General features: G+C 52.2%; 8 protein-coding genes across 8 annotated transcripts; 3 read left to right on the forward strand and 5 right to left on the reverse strand.

Annotated features, from left to right (window-relative positions):
- Nucleotides 1-51: 51 nt before the first annotated feature.
- DSM5745_02281 (uncharacterized protein) lies at nt 52-2,818 on the reverse strand (the record flags this gene model as incomplete). The annotated part of the gene is made up of 4 exons (XM_026744297.1): nt 52-109; nt 158-327; nt 379-2,478; nt 2,534-2,818. 4 exons carry the CDS (start codon nt 2,816-2,818, stop codon nt 52-54), a joined length of 2,613 nt encoding a protein of 870 aa, XP_026607460.1.
- A 672-nt stretch (nt 2,819-3,490) lies between these two features.
- Nucleotides 3,491-3,846, forward strand: DSM5745_02282 (nuclear cap-binding protein subunit CBC2; the record flags this gene model as incomplete). Its single annotated transcript, XM_026744298.1, has 2 exons — nt 3,491-3,657; nt 3,714-3,846. 2 exons carry the CDS (start codon nt 3,491-3,493, stop codon nt 3,844-3,846), a joined length of 300 nt encoding a protein of 99 aa, XP_026607461.1.
- A 191-nt stretch (nt 3,847-4,037) lies between these two features.
- Nucleotides 4,038-4,923, reverse strand: DSM5745_02283 (pyridoxal 5'-phosphate synthase subunit PdxT; the record flags this gene model as incomplete). The annotated part of the gene is made up of 2 exons (XM_026744299.1): nt 4,038-4,605; nt 4,673-4,923. The coding sequence occupies 2 exons, from the start codon at nt 4,921-4,923 to the stop codon at nt 4,038-4,040; spliced, it is 819 nt and encodes a 272-aa protein (XP_026607462.1).
- A 398-nt stretch (nt 4,924-5,321) lies between these two features.
- DSM5745_02284 (4'-phosphopantetheinyl transferase family protein) lies at nt 5,322-6,335 on the forward strand (the record flags this gene model as incomplete). The annotated part of the gene is made up of 1 exon (XM_026744300.1): nt 5,322-6,335. One exon carries the CDS (start codon nt 5,322-5,324, stop codon nt 6,333-6,335), a length of 1,014 nt encoding a protein of 337 aa, XP_026607463.1.
- A 482-nt stretch (nt 6,336-6,817) lies between these two features.
- On the reverse strand, nt 6,818-7,743 carry DSM5745_02285 (1-acylglycerol-3-phosphate O-acyltransferase SLC1; the record flags this gene model as incomplete). The annotated part of the gene is made up of 2 exons (XM_026744301.1): nt 6,818-6,981; nt 7,032-7,743. The coding sequence occupies 2 exons, from the start codon at nt 7,741-7,743 to the stop codon at nt 6,818-6,820; spliced, it is 876 nt and encodes a 291-aa protein (XP_026607464.1).
- A 1,115-nt stretch (nt 7,744-8,858) lies between these two features.
- Nucleotides 8,859-11,089, reverse strand: DSM5745_02286 (anaphase promoting complex subunit bimA; the record flags this gene model as incomplete). Its single annotated transcript, XM_026744302.1, has 4 exons — nt 8,859-8,930; nt 8,984-10,824; nt 10,884-11,031; nt 11,063-11,089. The coding sequence occupies 4 exons, from the start codon at nt 11,087-11,089 to the stop codon at nt 8,859-8,861; spliced, it is 2,088 nt and encodes a 695-aa protein (XP_026607465.1).
- Nucleotides 11,090-12,404: 1,315 nt separating this feature from the next.
- On the forward strand, nt 12,405-12,972 carry DSM5745_02287 (SND2/TMEM208 family protein; the record flags this gene model as incomplete). The annotated part of the gene is made up of 2 exons (XM_026744303.1): nt 12,405-12,413; nt 12,463-12,972. The coding sequence occupies 2 exons, from the start codon at nt 12,405-12,407 to the stop codon at nt 12,970-12,972; spliced, it is 519 nt and encodes a 172-aa protein (XP_026607466.1).
- Nucleotides 12,973-13,387: 415 nt separating this feature from the next.
- DSM5745_02288 (uncharacterized protein) lies at nt 13,388-15,881 on the reverse strand (the record flags this gene model as incomplete). The annotated part of the gene is made up of 3 exons (XM_026744304.1): nt 13,388-14,939; nt 14,988-15,704; nt 15,766-15,881. The coding sequence occupies 3 exons, from the start codon at nt 15,879-15,881 to the stop codon at nt 13,388-13,390; spliced, it is 2,385 nt and encodes a 794-aa protein (XP_026607467.1).
- Nucleotides 15,882-17,067: the final 1,186 nt, after the last annotated feature.

Consider the following 17,067-nt stretch of genomic DNA (forward strand, 5'->3'; position numbering starts at 1 on the left):
AACACCAAATGCTGTGGCATAGAGATACCGCCCGAAATTGCAAACACAAGATCAAACCATCGTATTGAGCCGGGCCAGGCGCGTAGTTATGGACTCGATGACAGCAGATCTATAAGGGGGTCAGCAAAGTCCAAGGAACAGTATGTTGCGAACGTACTCTCGCTCCACCATTTTCATAGCATCAGCAATCTTGGCCCGTTGGAGGCGCTGAGGAACCCTTGGCTGTGCGCTGCTAGGAGAGCCCGGGGTGTTGGGCTCTGTCGCAGTTGGGATTCTAGAAGCAACAGACTTGGCTTCTGTGAGCAGTTCTGATGCGATTTCCTTGACCTGGACGCTGTTAGCAAGTGACTCTGAGATGCCAGGAAACTTGCGACTTACAGACTCCAGCCGCTGGGATATTTGCTCGGCGGATTCCTCCTTGCGCTCTTTATCAAACGACTGCGAGAGCGCTTCAACCTCAGCGAACCAGGACGACTCTTTTTCACTAAGCGGCCGGCCGCCCGACTTGAGAACCTTGTTGCGGATAGCTTCGTATCGCTGAACAAGTTCTGTCTGTCGGTCCTTGGCCTCTTTCAGCCTCTCGTCCAATGCCGCAGTGCTCCTAGATCCTTCCTTCCTCTGTCCATCCTCGCTGATTTCACTCGAGACGCCCTTGATCCGATCGGCTACATCAGCTACCTGTCCTAATTGATCGCGCAATTCTCCCTGTAACCTCTCACAGCGGCGGAAAAGGTCCGATGCAGCTCGCTCAAGCGCGTTAGTATGGGCAGACAAAATTCGGTGCGCAGCCGCCACTAGGTCTAAAGTAGCCGGTGACAGGAGCACCTTCTCCTTGAGACTGCTCCGGTAGCGATGGGGTACGTGCTTATCGACGAAGAACTCCAGGGGAGAGTCCGAATACAGAATCGAAGGAACCTGGTAAGGAGGCCGATGGGGAGGGACTGTAGGCGAATCGGTTTGCTGGGCGCCCGTCTCGAGAGAGAACGACGGGAAGAAATTAGGCTTTTCGAGAACCGCAGCGTATGGGTCGCATGCGTGAGAGGTGAGCAGTAAGTAACCCAAGTCATAGTCATGGTAAACCAAAGAAGCTGGGAGGTGGGCCGGCTGACTACTAGAAATACTAGCATCATCTACCTTGATGATCGATTCCAGGATAGACGCATTGCCTTCGCAAAGGATCTGGAGGCGGAAGGCCGAGCCTGAGGTGTCTTCGGACTGTAGTTCATCCTCCAAGCGCTGGATCCACGAAGACAGCGATATAAAAACTACGCTGTGAGAGGTTGTCACGAAGAAGTTATAGCGGGAATGGGCATCAGGTGAGAACATGGGCCACGTATCCGATGTTCGACGATCCTCTTCGACAGTATCGAGAGCTTCCAGCAACAGTAGGTCGGACTGCTCCGAGTCAGGCACGCGGAATGCGTTCTTTCTAGCTTTCGGGAGCCATTGTCCCTCTACTCCGCCAGTCTCAAGGCAAAGGTAGACTCTGCCACTCAGAGAGGACAGACAAATCACGGTGGCTGATAGTTTGTCGCCACCACTGTTCAGTGTCAATTCATCCTCCTCGCCCATCATCAGAGCATCAGTATCAGCCTTGGCCGCAATAACAAGCATATCGCACAAGTCGAGATCATCAGCATAATCTCCGGTATCAACGCGGAAAGGGCCCTGAAGTTTGGGTATTGCGCCAAGATTAGCGGGGCGCGTGAGAATCTCAGACTCGGGTTCTGTTGCAGAACCGGGAATTATCTGTAGCGGTTCTTGGTTATCGAGTTCCGCAAGCCACTCGTACTGCTGTCGACAAGCAGCCAATTGGTCTCCATAATCAAGAGGATCTTCCTCCAAGACGGACATCTTCGGAATGATTGCGGCAGAGAGTGAAGGAACAGCGGCAGACGGTGCCCTCCATTTAGAAGGTAGTAATGGGCAGAGCGCATAGAGATCACCTGGCTTCATAGCAATCCAGAGCGTCATTGCAGCCCAGGCATCCTCCTTCTCGCTTCCAACACCCCCGAATCGAGCCGACGCAACCTCCATGTCAACATAATCAGAGGAAAAGCCCTTGTTCTTGCCGAAGCCTGAAGGCGCAAAGTCCTGGTCTGAGGAAGTCCCATCAACCAGCTTCCTGAGGTCGGCAGCCACCGTAGGACGATCAAACGACCAATGGTTATTCCGGTCCAACTCCCAAACGCGCACCACCGCATCTTCAGTTACCGTCACTAGGCACCCTGCGAGATTGCTGTAGACTCCGAGCGGATGCCACAATGCCGATACCACCGGGGATTCCGGAATGACATGTGTCGTTGGGCCAAGTTGATAGGTTTTCACACGGATTGGGGAGGAGTCCGCTGTGGACAAGTGCGCAGAATCCGGAAGCACGGCGATGTAGACAGTGTGGTCTGCGACGATTGCCAGAAAAGCGCCGTTCGGAGAAGGGATGATCTGTCGAATCTGGTCGTATACCGGAACTGTCAAGATCTAAATACGATCAGCAGGTGTCATAATCACAATTGTAGTTAACCCATAAGCGTACCCGGTAGGGAGCGCCGCTCTCCGTATCATTGCTTTGGTTCTTGGACCTAGCGCGCTGCTGCCATTCATCCTTTAATCGCGTGAGGCTCGACCAGCGGATTTGGTTGTCAACGACCGTGAGCACTTCATTTCCTCGTCGTGCCAGTGTGCGCGACGGGCCGAGATACGGGGCATCTTTGGTGTTTTTGGAGCTTGCTGGATCCTTGGGTGCTGGACTCGAAAACAGGGCGGCGCCGGGGGAAGGGCGCGAGAGCCATGGCGGAGTGTAACTGATCACTTTCGGCATTGTCGAAACAAATATTCCATCAGTTCGTCCTATCAAGATTCGGATGCCGCGCTCTGGTTTATTGTGTCCAGCTCGTTGAGTCTCACAGGAAATTTCAGTTACCAGTTGAAGGAGGCCGGCGGACAAAGCAAAAGCAGCGGATGCCAAGACAAACCCAAACGAAGCTCTCCTGCGCTCATCTCTCCGCTTTCCTCCAACAACCTTCAACAACAACATTTGGTCACTAATCAGACTTGCTCATTGCTGTCTGGCTCATTAACATGAGTATACCGGAGCGCCGTAACACGGTCGAGCGCCTCGACCGGCCCAGCGCCTACTACGTGGGAAAGGTACAGCTTTGCAGGCCTTCTTTAATAGCTCCGACGAAAGTTCCAGTCGCTGATGTTTGGGCTATGGACAGAACAAGAGGCGCAAGTACAGCGGCGATGAGCCGGAAGAACCAAAAGACCCTATGGAAGGTTTGAGGGATGCCACGACTCTCTATGTCGGAAATCTGTATGTTCAAACAAAACCTCTCTTGCTGGCCCAACCCGTCCAATTTCTAACTGTCATAGTTCGTTTTACACTACAGAGGAACAGATTCACGAGCTGTTTTCAAAGTTCGATTTCCTACCAGCACTATTCGGATCAACACTGACGCGACCCAGATGCGGAGAAATTAAGCGCCTCGTAATGGGCCTCGACCGGTTCAACAAGACACCTTGCGGATTTTGCTTCGTCGAGTACTATACCCACCAAGACGCCCTTGACTGCTTGAAATATGTTGGAGGTACAAAGCTAGACGAGAGAATCATTAGGACGGATCTTGATCCTGGCTTCGAGGAAGGCCGACAATACGGGTATGCTACCCAATCCAATTGCCTTGTGGCCGACAGGATACTAACTCGCAGCACAGACGCGGTAAGTCCGGTGGTCAAGTCCGTGACGAATACCGAGAAGAGTATGATCCCGGTCGTGGCGGTTACGGACGAGCATACGCGGATGATCAACGACAACGCGAAGAAGATGAGTACGGAGCCGGTAGGTAATAATGTGAAAGAGTTGTCTGTCTTGACCGGCGCAGTTACGGCGTTATTGTCCAGTATATTTTGTCCAACACGGTAGCGAACAATGGCGCATTTATAAGAATATATCATTACGGCTGACACCGAAATCTAACATCGGTGTCTCTAATTGTCCAATTGACGAAGGACCATCACGGTCCCTTTATGTCATAACTTCATTGCAATCGTTTCATAGAATCCTCCACTTGTCGCAGCCACCAGGAATGGATTCTTTCGTCGCCGGTCAACTCGGGGTGGAAGCTCGTGCCAAAGACGTTCCCTTGTCGCACAGCAACGATGTCACCAGTCTCCTCGTCCGCGCGAATGGAGTTCCCGTTGACAGCTAAACGCGCAGCTCTCCCAGGAAGACTGGCCAATACTTCCACCTCAGTCGACATCGCCTTCCGGGCCGCTTCGCTCTCAGCCTGTCGTGAAGGGGCGACGACGGTTTCGTCTCTCTGAGCTTCGCCCTCCTGAACACCATTTTGATGCGGCAAAATCTTCTCAACGACTGGCGCACGAATGAAGACTGCGGGGAAAGGCGATTCGGACTCATCGGAGGTGCTGAGGAACGGCAACTCAAGCGGCGCCTGGAAGCTCTCCGTCTGTCGGCCGAAGTGGTTTCGATTGACCCGAACATCCAATCCTCCGATCAACTCCTGGCCACCTTTCTTAGTCCGGTTCGCCGATTCCGCGAGCAAAATGAGCCCGGCGCAAGTTCCCCACGTCGGTTTGCGATGGACCCTGCGGGCAAGAAAAGTATGAGTCAGTCGCCGCAGCCAACCTCACCAATCCCTCGAGAACGACTTACTTGACAAAGTCCCTCAATGGGTCAAGCAGGTTCGATCGGGCCGCCACCAGCGAAATCGCTGTGCTCTCGCCCCCGGGCAAGACAAGCGCATCGCACCTCTCCAGTTCCTGCGGGGTCCGAACCTCGAGAAACTCCCAATGCGACGAAGACGCTTGCTGTGAAACTAGTGATGCGGCTGCCTTTTTCAGCAGCACGACATGTTCGTGAAAGGCGCCTTGCAAGGCGAGAACACCGACGGTAATCTTAATCATTGCACTCTATAGAAAGAAGAGGATATACTGGGAGACGTTGGCCACCCTGCTCTATTTATCGATAAAAAAGGCCGTTAGGTAAGCACCTACCGGAAATCGTTATCGCCACGTGCTGCCCCTCCTGATAAGCCCCGGAAATCGATCGGCCTTGGAGATTCGTCTCTGCTCTCGTGCGAGAGTTGCTTTTGCAAGATCTTTGTTATGAGTTACGATTGATATGAATTTATGATATCTCGAGACGCATTAGTGACTTCGTTGCTCTTTACTGTGTCAGCAATTCGCTCATGAATATCTAGCAAGTTCTAAAATCTCCGTCTTACATTAACCCCTCACACTATCCCTCAGCCTCAACACCTTATTTGGACCCATTGTGCCCCATTACAGCGCAGACAGCCATCATGGCCAAAGACAACCCCAGCGCAATATCGAGCGTGAATACATCACCAGTCCTAACAAGATGGTACCTCGACACGCGCCATCTAACCGCCTCAACAACGGCCCTTCCCCTCCTGGAAACCCTCCAAGCCACCGATCAAACCGCCGTCCAGAAATACTACCACGTGAAGGACAAGCACATGTCTCTCGCCTCCAATCTTTTGAAATATCTCTTCATCCACCAAACCTGCCGCGTCCCCTGGTCCTCGATCGTGATCTCCCGAACACCAGATCCGCACAGACGCCCATGTTATATCCCGCCAGCAGACTCACAGTCAGGCGGAAAAGATACCGTCGTAAACGTTGAATTCAACGTCAGCCACCAAGCTTCAATGGTAGCGATAGCGGGAACCACCATTTCTCCTGACAGGACCCCCAAACCCGAAGTCGGAGTCGACATCACATGCGTGAACGAGCGGCAGGGACGCAAAGGCGAAGAGCGGAGCCTGGACGCGCTGCACAAGTACATCGACATCTTCTCTGAGGTGTTTTCCGCGGCCGAGATGGATGCTATGAGGTCATTGCACGGTGCTCCGTCGTCGCCGTCTCTGACCGGCGAGCCTCTCGTGGAATACGGGTATAGACTCTTCTACACATACTGGGCGCTGAAGGAAGCGTATATCAAAATGACGGGCGAGGCGCTCTTGGCGCCGTGGTTGCGGGAGTTGGAGTTCAGCAATGTCATTGCGCCTGCAGCTGTTGCGGAGAGTGGGGAGGTTGTGGATCAATTTGGAGAGCCGTACACGGGTGTCAAGACGGCGCTATATAAGGATGTCGTCCAGGATGTGAGGATCGAAGTTGCTGCTTTGGATGGCGACTACCTGTTTGCTACAGCTGCGAGGGGTGGTGAGCTTGGGGCTGGGTCTCAGTCTGGGGCTGAAAATGAAAGCCAAGATCCGTGGATGCCCTTCGAGAAATTGGATATAGAGCGTGATATTCGGCCCTGTGCGACTGGTGTATGCAATTGCCTATCCTGACACGGAATATGATAAAATCGATCAGAGAGCGTGACATTTACAGATTGATCGCATTTATCTATCGATAGAGTATAAGACAAAAAAGATGGCTGACTGGATATCATATCATCTATAATCATTCGAAGGGTATATGAGAGTCCAATATCGCATTTCTGCTCTTCCTTAAGGGCCCGAAGTCTCAGCTCAACCTCGTTCCTCCCCCCTCATCGGATCAATTATTCCATGGCCGCATGTGCTCGCCACAGATATCGTAGTCTTTTCCCCGGATTGCAAGAGTCCGGTACTGGACTCGTGTAACCGAAAACTGATAGTCTATCGTGTTCATCCGCGCGCTATGCGATTGAGATCATATCGGCGTATCATCGTACAAGAAATTTTGAATATTCAAGGTTCAAGAAGCGGGTTATCTCGCCTGCAGCGTCTGCCCGAAACATCGGGCGAGGCGGCACTGTGGAGAGCTGCCGTGCATCGGCGTAAAATGGTCAGATCTCAACGGCAGTCGATTGCCCTTTGTGAGAGGCAGGGAGATCGGCGGGTTCGGCATTCGAGAGCTCCAGCAAATTCTTGAGCATCGACTCCCGAGTCGATGTCGTAAGCTTGTCGACATCCTCCGCAGTAAGGCCCTCGGTGCTGATAGGGGGAAGAACTACACTTGTCAGCAAGCAATTTACCTGTGACTCGTTGCAAAAGACATACCTTTAACCTTGATAGATCCAGCCTCGAATCTGGACTTTTTCGGGGCCAGAATGTGCGAGTAGTTCTCGACAACAACCGGGACAATAGGCACCCGCGCCTTGACAGCCAAGTGGAAAGCACCTTTCTTAAAAGGGAGAAGCTCAGGCTTCTCTGAGTAGCTCCTCGTACCCTCGGCGAAAATGAAGACACTCTGTCTGTGAGTCCGCATCTCCTCCGCGGCGCTATCAAATGCCTTCACAGCTGTTTCCCGGTTGGCGCGATCAATGAACACGGTCCGGGAGAGCGCCATGAACCATCCAAGGAAGGGAACATAGCGGAGGGACTTCTTCGCGGTGACACTGCAGTATGGGGGGAAGATCTCGCCGAGCATGAGAACATCGAGTTCGGACTGGTGGTTGCCGATGATGACGGCGGGGCGCGTGGACAGGTACTCCTTGCCCTCGATGATATCAAAGCGCACGCCGGTGGTGAATCTCATCACCCACTTGAAGCTGCGGGCGGTGGCCCATTGGGAAATGCGGCCGTACCCCACCAGGCGGAGGACGACCGAGGCTACTACACCGTATATCGCGCAAGCGATGAGAGAGCCGTATGATGCTAGACAACGCGCCACAAACGAGGCGCGCGGTACCTTCTGTCCGACAAGGAAGAGTGAGGCAGTGAAGGCGATGTAGGTGCTTGCACCCGAGGCGATATAGTAGAGCAGTGACATTATACGGGGTCGTTTGGGTAGGAGATTCTCTATGGAGACGAAACGCCGGAGGTTAGTCATTGGGCATTCGATATACAGAGCTTCGACACAGGGGTCATCATACCAGGAAGAGAGCGAGTAGCAGGTAACGAGATCAGATGGCCGTAGCGGAATTAAATATTTACAATTCGACCAAGAGCATGGCAGATGGTGACGGGAAGGTTAGGTTGGTTGAAGGCGAAGAAATGATGGAAGAATAGCCCGATCCAATGATAAAGGTTAGTTGAAAGTCGGATTTGGTTCCCGAGGCGAACCTGTGAATCTTTTGCCTTTGAATTAAAGTATTCAACCTTTTGCAAGCCCCAACGATTATTCGGAGGAGAGAAGCTGGGGCGTTCACATGATACTGCTGACTAAGATATGTCCGGCAGTAGGCACACGACCGCTTTGCCTCGCCGCCGAGCAGCGTCACTACAATGTATACTTCGCAGGGAGTAGAGGGCAAGCTTGAACGGCTATTGTTACTAAATAAATGTATAAAGCTAGAACGCAGTGGTACCGGAGGCGATTGTACTGTTTACTGTTTGTGATCACGAAAATTGTTGCATTTATCTGACTGCACATGACTGTTTTGAGTGTCTTCACCAGATGTATATATTTGAGCCATTTCCACTCCACACCCGCTCAATAATGATTTCATCAACATGCAACACCCTTGCTTCATTCGTAATAATGTGCATAAGAATGATCTAACTATGAGCCCAGCAGAACCGACCGTCAACAGTCCTAGCTCTGCCGCCTGCTCTCCTGGGCAAGCTTATATCCTGCTTGCAATGACAAGGCCAACCCACGCTAATATACAAAATCCAGAATCTCGAACCATTTCGAGAATGCCCGAGCTACCGTAACGCAATTCATGCTGTAACCAATCCACCGGAAAACGCCCGTGTAATGCTGATGTCGCTGTTGTAAATCCGACCCAGTAAAGAAATGCCGACCCTTTTGTATGCATTAGGGTAGAGAGTATTCTAGCGCGGAGGAGGGGTATCTGGTTGGGGAGCAATAGGAGAATGAGGCAATCAAGAGCAAAAGCAAGGGAGAAATTGAAGAAAAGAAGCGCATGAAGTACGACCCGATCACGCCATATCTTCTTCATCTTCTTCATCATCGTCAAGGGCTTCCATCGCGTCTTTGATGTATTGTGCCGCCTGAGCAGAAGTTAGTCTGAGATAAACAATGTTATGAGCCGTTGGTGGCTTACCTTAGGATCGAGGTTCAGAGCAGTCGTAAAGTGCTTGATGGCATTGCCCTTGTCACGGAGCATCTTATACAGCTTACCAAGTAGGTAATGAACGTTCGCCTCGTCCGGCGCCATATCTTTAAGGACCTTCAGCTCCGTGAGCGCTGACCGGAGGTCTTGCAGTTTCATCAACGCACGGGCTTTCCGGAACCGAGCAAGAACAGAATGAGGCGCCAAGGTACAAGCCCTGTTGTACTGGACCAACGCTGACTTCGGATTGTTCATCTTTTCCAAAACCAAGCCTATGCAGCATATTAAGACTGCATTGGTTGGGTTGATTTTGGCCGCGTTCCGGAAGTGCTGTTCGGCAAAGTCAAGTTTGCCCATCTTGTCGTATACCGTTCCCAGACCGTACCATGCATTGTAATGACGGCTGTCGGCGTTGATGCCATTGCGATAAGCATCCAAGGCCTTGTCATATTCCTCGTTGGCGACATATTCATGGCCCTGTAGCGTGAACCCATACGCAAATTGAGGATCCAATTGGGTTGCGCGCTTGAAGCACTTCAAAGCCTGATCGTGGTCTCGCTGGTGTGAAAACGAGTTGCCAACAGCAACCCAAGCCTCAGGCGATAGGCGATCCACCTCCATCAGCTCATGGGCGAGATAGGCAAGTTCGACATCGTTTTTCAAGTGCCACAGGACTGTGGAATAGATCTCCATGTCTTCTAACCTGGAGGGCGCCATGGCTTTCACTCGGACGAAGTACTTCTCGGCGTCTGAATACATCGCTTGCTCATAGTAAGCTCGTCCAATCTGGGCAAGAACCCACGGCGTCTCTCGTTGACCCTGGGAAAGAGAGCTGAAAATCTGGATAGCATCGGGGCACTTGTACCGGCTAAGACAGTAGTAGCCAGAAGCAATTTTGGAGAACAAATCTAAAATCCACGCCAGGGCTTCAACTGATTTGGTTCGCTCCGAGAGGGCGAGCTTGGATGGTGCGTTCTGAGAACTGTTTGATGTTGATCCGGATGCCCCGCGGTATTCTTTGGTGTCACTATCGTGGATCTCACCAATGTGTCGCCGATTGTTGCCGCTAACAACCCGGCCCACAGTCGAGCTTGTCGCCATCCGCGCCTTCGTCCCGGTAGTCCTCACCTTCTTGACCTCCCGTCCATCCTTCACTCCCAATGCCGCGCTAGATATTTTATTCGTTGTTGGCTTTATTTGGTTAAAAAGGCGCACACTTCGTCGTTGCCCAACGCCTTGATCGGTTGAATGTGATACCGACGGATGCGCAACTTGCCCAGAGACCGTTCGTTTCCGATCGCCAACTCTATGGCCCAATGCAACGTCTCTTTCCGTGTGACCTTCATCAGGCTCGAGCTTAGTTCGTGTTCTCGGTCGTATGCCGGTTGGCCTCATTTTAGGCGGTGGATCCATCGGGTGATCACCGCCTAATGTTTGTATTGTTCTATTCTTCTTTGCGGGGGCTAACGGCGGCTCAAACACATCTGTGCCACCACCTCCTTTGGCTACCCGGGGATCGTCGGATTCGCTGCTTTGGCCACCAGGGGTCTCCATGCCTTCACGCATAATGTGCGGCCCTGCTCCTGAAGATGCCACACTGACAGTGCTACCATTCAGCTTTTCCCATAAAGCAGAGCTCCCATGAGTTGATGTCGAGTCGCTGCGAGTTGTGCCGGCCGTGAACGGGTCTAAGCTTGGATTCGTATTGACTTGGGTCTGGAGGGCACTATCTGGAGGTAACATAAACTCCGCATCTTCAATTGCAGCAGATGATACCATGCTGTACAATTCTGGACTCATCTTGTAGATATTCGAGACCCGCATATCAACACCTTTGCGTAGGTTAGCGCATGAAAGGAGTATTCCCGCAAAAGCGCTAATTAAAGCTCACCTGTTTCGCAAAGATTCAGAAAAGCATCCCACATGAACGGATTCAGCTTGAGGGCCGCAGCGTAGCATTCTACGGCCTTGTTGTGTTCCTTGTGAGCCTGCCATAATTTCCCTTGTAAGCATAACACCGCCGCAGCATCTGGCAAGTGCTGTCGGCGCGTTTCGCTGTGTTTATCTAACCGGCGAAAACATGTCAGTATCAGTCATTTTCGCCGTAAGCGTAGACACCGTCTCGTCCGGCCATGGTCAAGGAATGATATGCTTACTCCAGTTATTCCGCGAGTTCCATTGCGCTTTACTCCGCTCCAGCGCGTTGATACCATCCGTGTATTTCCCCAAGTCAAGACAAGCCTGCGCGTACACATAAGAGCACCCGAGATGCGCGCCCCTCGAACCAAAGTGCCTGCTAGTTTCCCATGCTGCTTTCACCTGACCGTTTTGTAGGTAACACAGACCTAACAGATATGAAGCTTCAGACGTCCGAGGTTCGTAGGCATGTAAGCGGCTGGCGAGGAATAGCGCGTTCCGGGCGAGGTTATTGTCGAGATGGTAGTATATCAACTGCCGTAGCTGGCTCGAAATATGAGACGTTGACGGTGTCATCGTAGGAGGTGAACAGGTCGAGGCCGATCCAGGGTATCGATGTTGAAGGGTAGCTGGAACAGCTCAAGGAAAGGATTGATCGGGTATCGCAGAGTAAACAACTGTTAGTCGAAGAGGAGCATCAGGTAAAATAAAACCGAACCGCGTGTCCTTCGCACGAAGTAAGAAATGGCGCACGATAAAGCCGAAGGAAACGACGATTGGTGCTTCTTTCAGACAGTCTCAAATGGCCGGTAAAGTGTATCTGTATCGCGAGATCTCAAAGAGGGGAAGAAGTACGAAGTATAAATGAAGTAAAAACAGCAAATATAGCAACGGACCCTATAATCGTAGTCGATCCCTCGCCTTTATCACCGCTGAGTCCGGAGCACGGTGAAGAGAGGGCGAGTGGTGAATCCAGGCCTCTGTTGGAAAGAGTGAAGGAGAATCGGACAACTCGTGACGCCGCAGGCTAAACAAAGTCTCTGGCAAAACCAATTTGCATGTCGTCAAGGCGAGAGAGCTGCTGAGCAAGAGGGTCGGGAAACCTTTGGAATGAGTTCGCCTCTATCTCGATTCAGACCACTCGAGAGCCGAAACCTGATGGTATTTTGCTTTTGACATGAGTTCGTCGCTTTGCATTTGGCGATTTGGCTCGTGGCTGGTGGAGGCGGACTCTCGCAGGCGGGCGCGGGCGCTTGTCCGGTTGTGGAGGGCAACCACTGGCACCGGCACCGCTGGCACTTCCAGCTCTCCCACTCACACGACATCTGACATCAATTGTTCAACCGACCGGAGGAGGGGCTTGGATACAAAAGGGATATGCACCGCGCCATATAATCATCGATCTATTTCTCATTATTCTGCCCACTGCATAACTACCTGCATCGACAGCCCGCATCATCCTGACGACGCCTACATTCCTCCCATCGCACACGAAATGGCTCAAGTCTGTTCCCTCATTTCACTCCGCTCAATATGCGCTAACAGACCACCAGAAAGCATCCAAAACCCTCGCGGCCCGGAACAGCTCCGTCCTAGTCCGCAGCCATCTAATCGCCTTCATCCTGCATGCCCTCTACCTCATTCTCCATTTCACCTTCAACCGCCCCCGCGCCCTCAAGCCGTACTGCCTCCTTGCCGTCCCGACGCTCGTCATCGAATTTTACCTCGACCGCATTGGCCGCCCAACCTACGCCGCAGATGGCTCGCTGCGCTCACCTGGCGAGGATCTAGGAGCCGCTGGTCTGACCGAGTACATGTGGGATGTTCTCTACTGGACCTGGGGTTGTATCGGCGCAGTTTGCGTGTTTGGCGATCGGGCCTGGTGGCTGTGGGTTGTGGTGCCGCTGTACTCTGTTTGGCTGGCGTATAGTACGTTTACCGGTGTGAGGAGTGGTCTTACTGGGTTTGGTGGCGCGGGAGATGCTGGGGAGGCGATGGGCGCAGAGAGCAAGAGGCAGAAGAAGATGGAGAAGCGGGGTGCACGCGGGGTTGCGTATCGGTAGAGGTTGGATAAAATGCCCGAGTTGGATAGCTAGCGCTGAAAGCATTGTGGGCGTCGGAGTTGATTAAGTGTCTGACTAGGGTGTGGACTGTATATATTGCCCAAATTAAGAACTATCCTTCCAGCTCAAGAATCGCAAAAGGGTATTGACAGCATCCACCGAAAAAGAATGGGAGAGTAGATATTTTGTTGAAGGATGTGGAGCACAACAGCAAGCAGTGTAAATCATGTAACTAAGGAAGAAACTGGTAAAGCAATCGCGAAAGATTGCCAAGCAAAACTCATAGCCATATAAATCTGTCGTGAAATCATGGGGAACTATGTGGGGAATAATCAGGATCCAACAAAGCAAGACTGAAGGAAACAGGCGAGGAGTACCAAGCATAAAATGCATCCACATGACCTCTAACCACTTTCTAGAGATCAACCTGGCTGAATTGACTCTTATCAGAGTCCGCTGCTTGCGTTGATGCCGCAGCTGTAGAGCCTGAAATTTCAGTGGAAGCCTGAGTGTCTGGGATCGGCTGCGGCGTCTCATAGATGGCATTAAGCCTCTTCAAGACTTTATCAGCAAAAGCAGGATCCGTATCGGCGAGAATATGAGAGAGAAGTTCCTCGATGGATTGTTGCTGCTGGGCGGGTGCTTGACTAGGCGTTGGCTCGGTGTTGAGATCTTCAAACTTCAATGATTCGGATAGGGCTTCGGAGATCTTGGTTGCTTCGGCGTCAACAACGACCTCGTCAAGCTCAAGCCTGTCAGCATCGTCAACCTCGGCGGCTGCTTTTTCAAGAAGCACTGCGGCAGCCGCAGCTCCGAAAGGGTTAGATTCCGGAACAGCTGCATCCTCTCGTTCTGGCAGTTCGGTGTCGACTGTGCTGTCATCATCCGCAGAATCACCAGAAAAGACGGTGGATTCGGACGCGGTGTCTGAGGCAGTTTCCTGGATTTTCTCAGCTTCATGGACTTCACCAAGTTCTGGTGATTCGTCATCCTTCTCCGCATTGGAATCAGCAGTAGTGTCGTTCAGCTCGAAAGACTTTTCTTCAGCTTCGGATGGGACTTCCTGATCTTCTTGCACCACGGGGATTTCTTCCGCATCGACGTTGGGCTTAGAAAGGGGTGGTGGAGGCTCCGACCTGGTATCGAAATCCTCGCTGACTTCTCGGGCTGCTATCTTCCATCGGCCAACTTCCTTCAATCTAGCGAGCTCCTTCGCTGCGGCCTCAGCAACATCCATCCCACGTGAAAGAGTTTCGTCCGCATGCTCCTTGACAGCCTCAATTCGTGCATGTTGCAATGCGATCTCACGGAACTTGACTTTCCAGTCCTCGAATTCCTCTTTCAAGGCGTGGTAGTCCTCCCAGTCTTTATACGTGACGCCGTCCATCAATGCCCATCTCATTCCAATTTCTTGCAAACCGAGGTCCCGGACATTGTCTAGGACAGCGAGCGTAGAGTTCACTGCGACTGCAACCTTGTTAAGGAGATTCTGCTCGAATGAAACGTGCCATTCTCTGAGAACGTGAGCTCGATCTCGGATGGACACGGCAGAGCTTCTGACTTCCTTTAATAGCTCCTCGATGGCGGCCTCTTCCTCTTCCGGGGAATCAGTGACCGGTAGAGCCTCAGTAAGCCCACTGATACGGTTCTTGATAGCAGCAGTCTGCTCTTCGACGGCGCTTTCCAAAGCGTTTACAAGCTTCTCGCCCTCAGATTGTGCACCGTCCGCTACGTAGGTATCGACAATTTCAACCACGCGGCCCTCGAGACTCTCGACGCCCTTCTCAGACGCCGAAGCGAATCGCTCCTTCCAGGTTACGAGGTCAGAGGCAATCTTCTCGCGGATTTGCGCTGCCAATTGGGATGGCGATAATGAAGGTGTCGGTGTGGGTTCGGGGGTAAAAGATGCGGTAGGCGGCTCGGTGGCGGTGGTTTCCACGGCGGTGGAAGATATAAACGTGGCAGCACTTCTGCTGTTAGCTTAAGAAGAGGTCTTAATTTGGAGACCACCTTACCTCTCGGCTTCAGCCGCCACGCTTCTCAACCGGTCACCCTCGCGATAGCTCGCAAGTCTCTGGCCAATCTTCACGAGTTGAGGCTCCACATTCTCGGAGTATAGGCTAGACATCTTGGGCCACAGCGTCTGATAGATAAAGTAAACGGTCGAATACCACGCGTTCTGCGCGTGGGGCATAACAGTCGTAGTCAAAATTTCCTGGCCGGATGTGTATGTCTTCCCAATGTATGGCTGGTATTTGGCGGCAAAAGGTAGGATATAACCGTCCACGGTTTTCCAGTACGCTCCGCGAACATTGTTGTAGTATGGAGATACCGTCGTCACGACATAGTCAACGTGTGGCGCCACTTGCGCCCCGTACCAGTCCGCTGCTTTGGCCTTGGTGGTTTCGATATGGGGAACAACATTTGCATCCCATTGCTGCTGGCCATATGCCTGAGCGCGATTCAGCGCCGGCGCGCCATACGCCTGATAGCCCTGCTTCGCGATGTTTGAAGCTGGAGTGTAGACCTTCTCGTTCAGTACAACGACATACGGGCGAGCAGCGTCAACGTAAGGCGCCGCGTAGGTGTTATAGTAAGGGGTAACATGAGGCTCGACGTAGGATTTAGCTGCCAAGTACGGTTTGCAGATCCGAGGCGAAGAGTCCGTCAATTCGGCGACGTTAGACGGGCAGCGGAAGAACGGCGTCAAGAGAAAGTACCAAATGCAAAGCCTAACGGAAGGGAATGGTTAACGGAGAAACACCGATTTAGAGAATGAGGCGTAAATCTTACCGTACTAACAGTCCAACAGTCCATCGAACCCGGCTCGTGCTCCTTGGTTTTGACCTCTCGGGAGTCACGACGACTCTGTCGTTCGACTCCACTGCCTTACCATTAGAGGCCGCCATGGCTGATCTCTTCCAAGTCTCCGTGCCAGCAATTAAACTGGCAGGGTTCGTGTTTCGCGTCGCGTAGTGAGTTGCACTGTTGATGAACAGACGACAGAGACGCGACTACTCGTTCATCGAAGACCTGCGATCTCGAGGTGCTGACGAGGTCAGGAATTCGCGAGATGAAAATCTGACGGCGGAATGACAAGTGGTGCCTCAGGACTTCAGCAGCACGCGACGGACTCGGTTCGGTCTTGGCGCGCGCGGTCTAGCTTCAACAGGTCCAGGAATCCAGACCTCGGGTGGACTTGCTCGAAATTTGTACAAGAGCTGGGAAAGGAGATAAAGATGTCTGAGAGCTGACGATGTGTTCTCTTGATGGCCCTTGCGTTGATCCAAGCTTATCACTGCCGGCGATCGTCGGTGAGGTCATTGCGGCGCAGTGGCGCAAGACACCGAGAATATCACTGCATGCATAATTGTACAGCTTGTCCAGTGAGATGAGCCTCGGCAGTCAATGTGTATCTTGGCATGGCTAATTTGAAGTAGAGATGGACCGAGCGTTGCTCCAGCTGGCTCAACACCTTACCTTACTGGCAACTATCATGGCCTATGACGACACTTGACACGAACCACTGCTCCTGGGGTACTTCGCAGGGTACTGTTCGCTACTGTTCACTTCCGGTATGATAAGCTCTTCATGTTGCTGGATCTCTCCAATGTTAGTGTTAAGACTCGATAAACTGGCCAATAACAGGCCTTGTTGCTGCCGTATGCTCGTAATCTTACTGGTTCTCCTGCTGGCCCAACAGCACGCTCAAGCCACAAACTCGTCATCTTCATCTATCTTTGGAGTTCATAGCACGTAGTATGGGCGTTCGCAGTGCGGGTTTGGCTTACATTCGCACTCTTGCTATACACGCTGATACATGATCTGTGTTTGGAGGAACCATGAGTGTCCATTGAGTCATGCGGAGTAGTTTTTTGTATTCGACCTCGGCCGGGGCTGTATTCTAGCGTTGATGGATGCCCCCAGTTGCATTTGATCCATATTTCGATAAAGCTAGACCAGCTGAGGCTGAAAACCCCTGAGCCCCAGTTTTAGAAAATGACGGCCGACGTATAGGCGAAGCGTCCAATAGGAGAAGTCTGGTGTATTGAGAGGTTCGCCTTGATCGGCGGGAGAAAACTCTGTGGGGCACGT

The sequence above is a fragment of the Aspergillus mulundensis genome, assembly GCF_003369625.1.
Source record: "Aspergillus mulundensis strain DSM 5745 chromosome Unknown scaffold_1, whole genome shotgun sequence".
Taxonomy (NCBI): domain Eukaryota; kingdom Fungi; phylum Ascomycota; class Eurotiomycetes; order Eurotiales; family Aspergillaceae; genus Aspergillus; species Aspergillus mulundensis.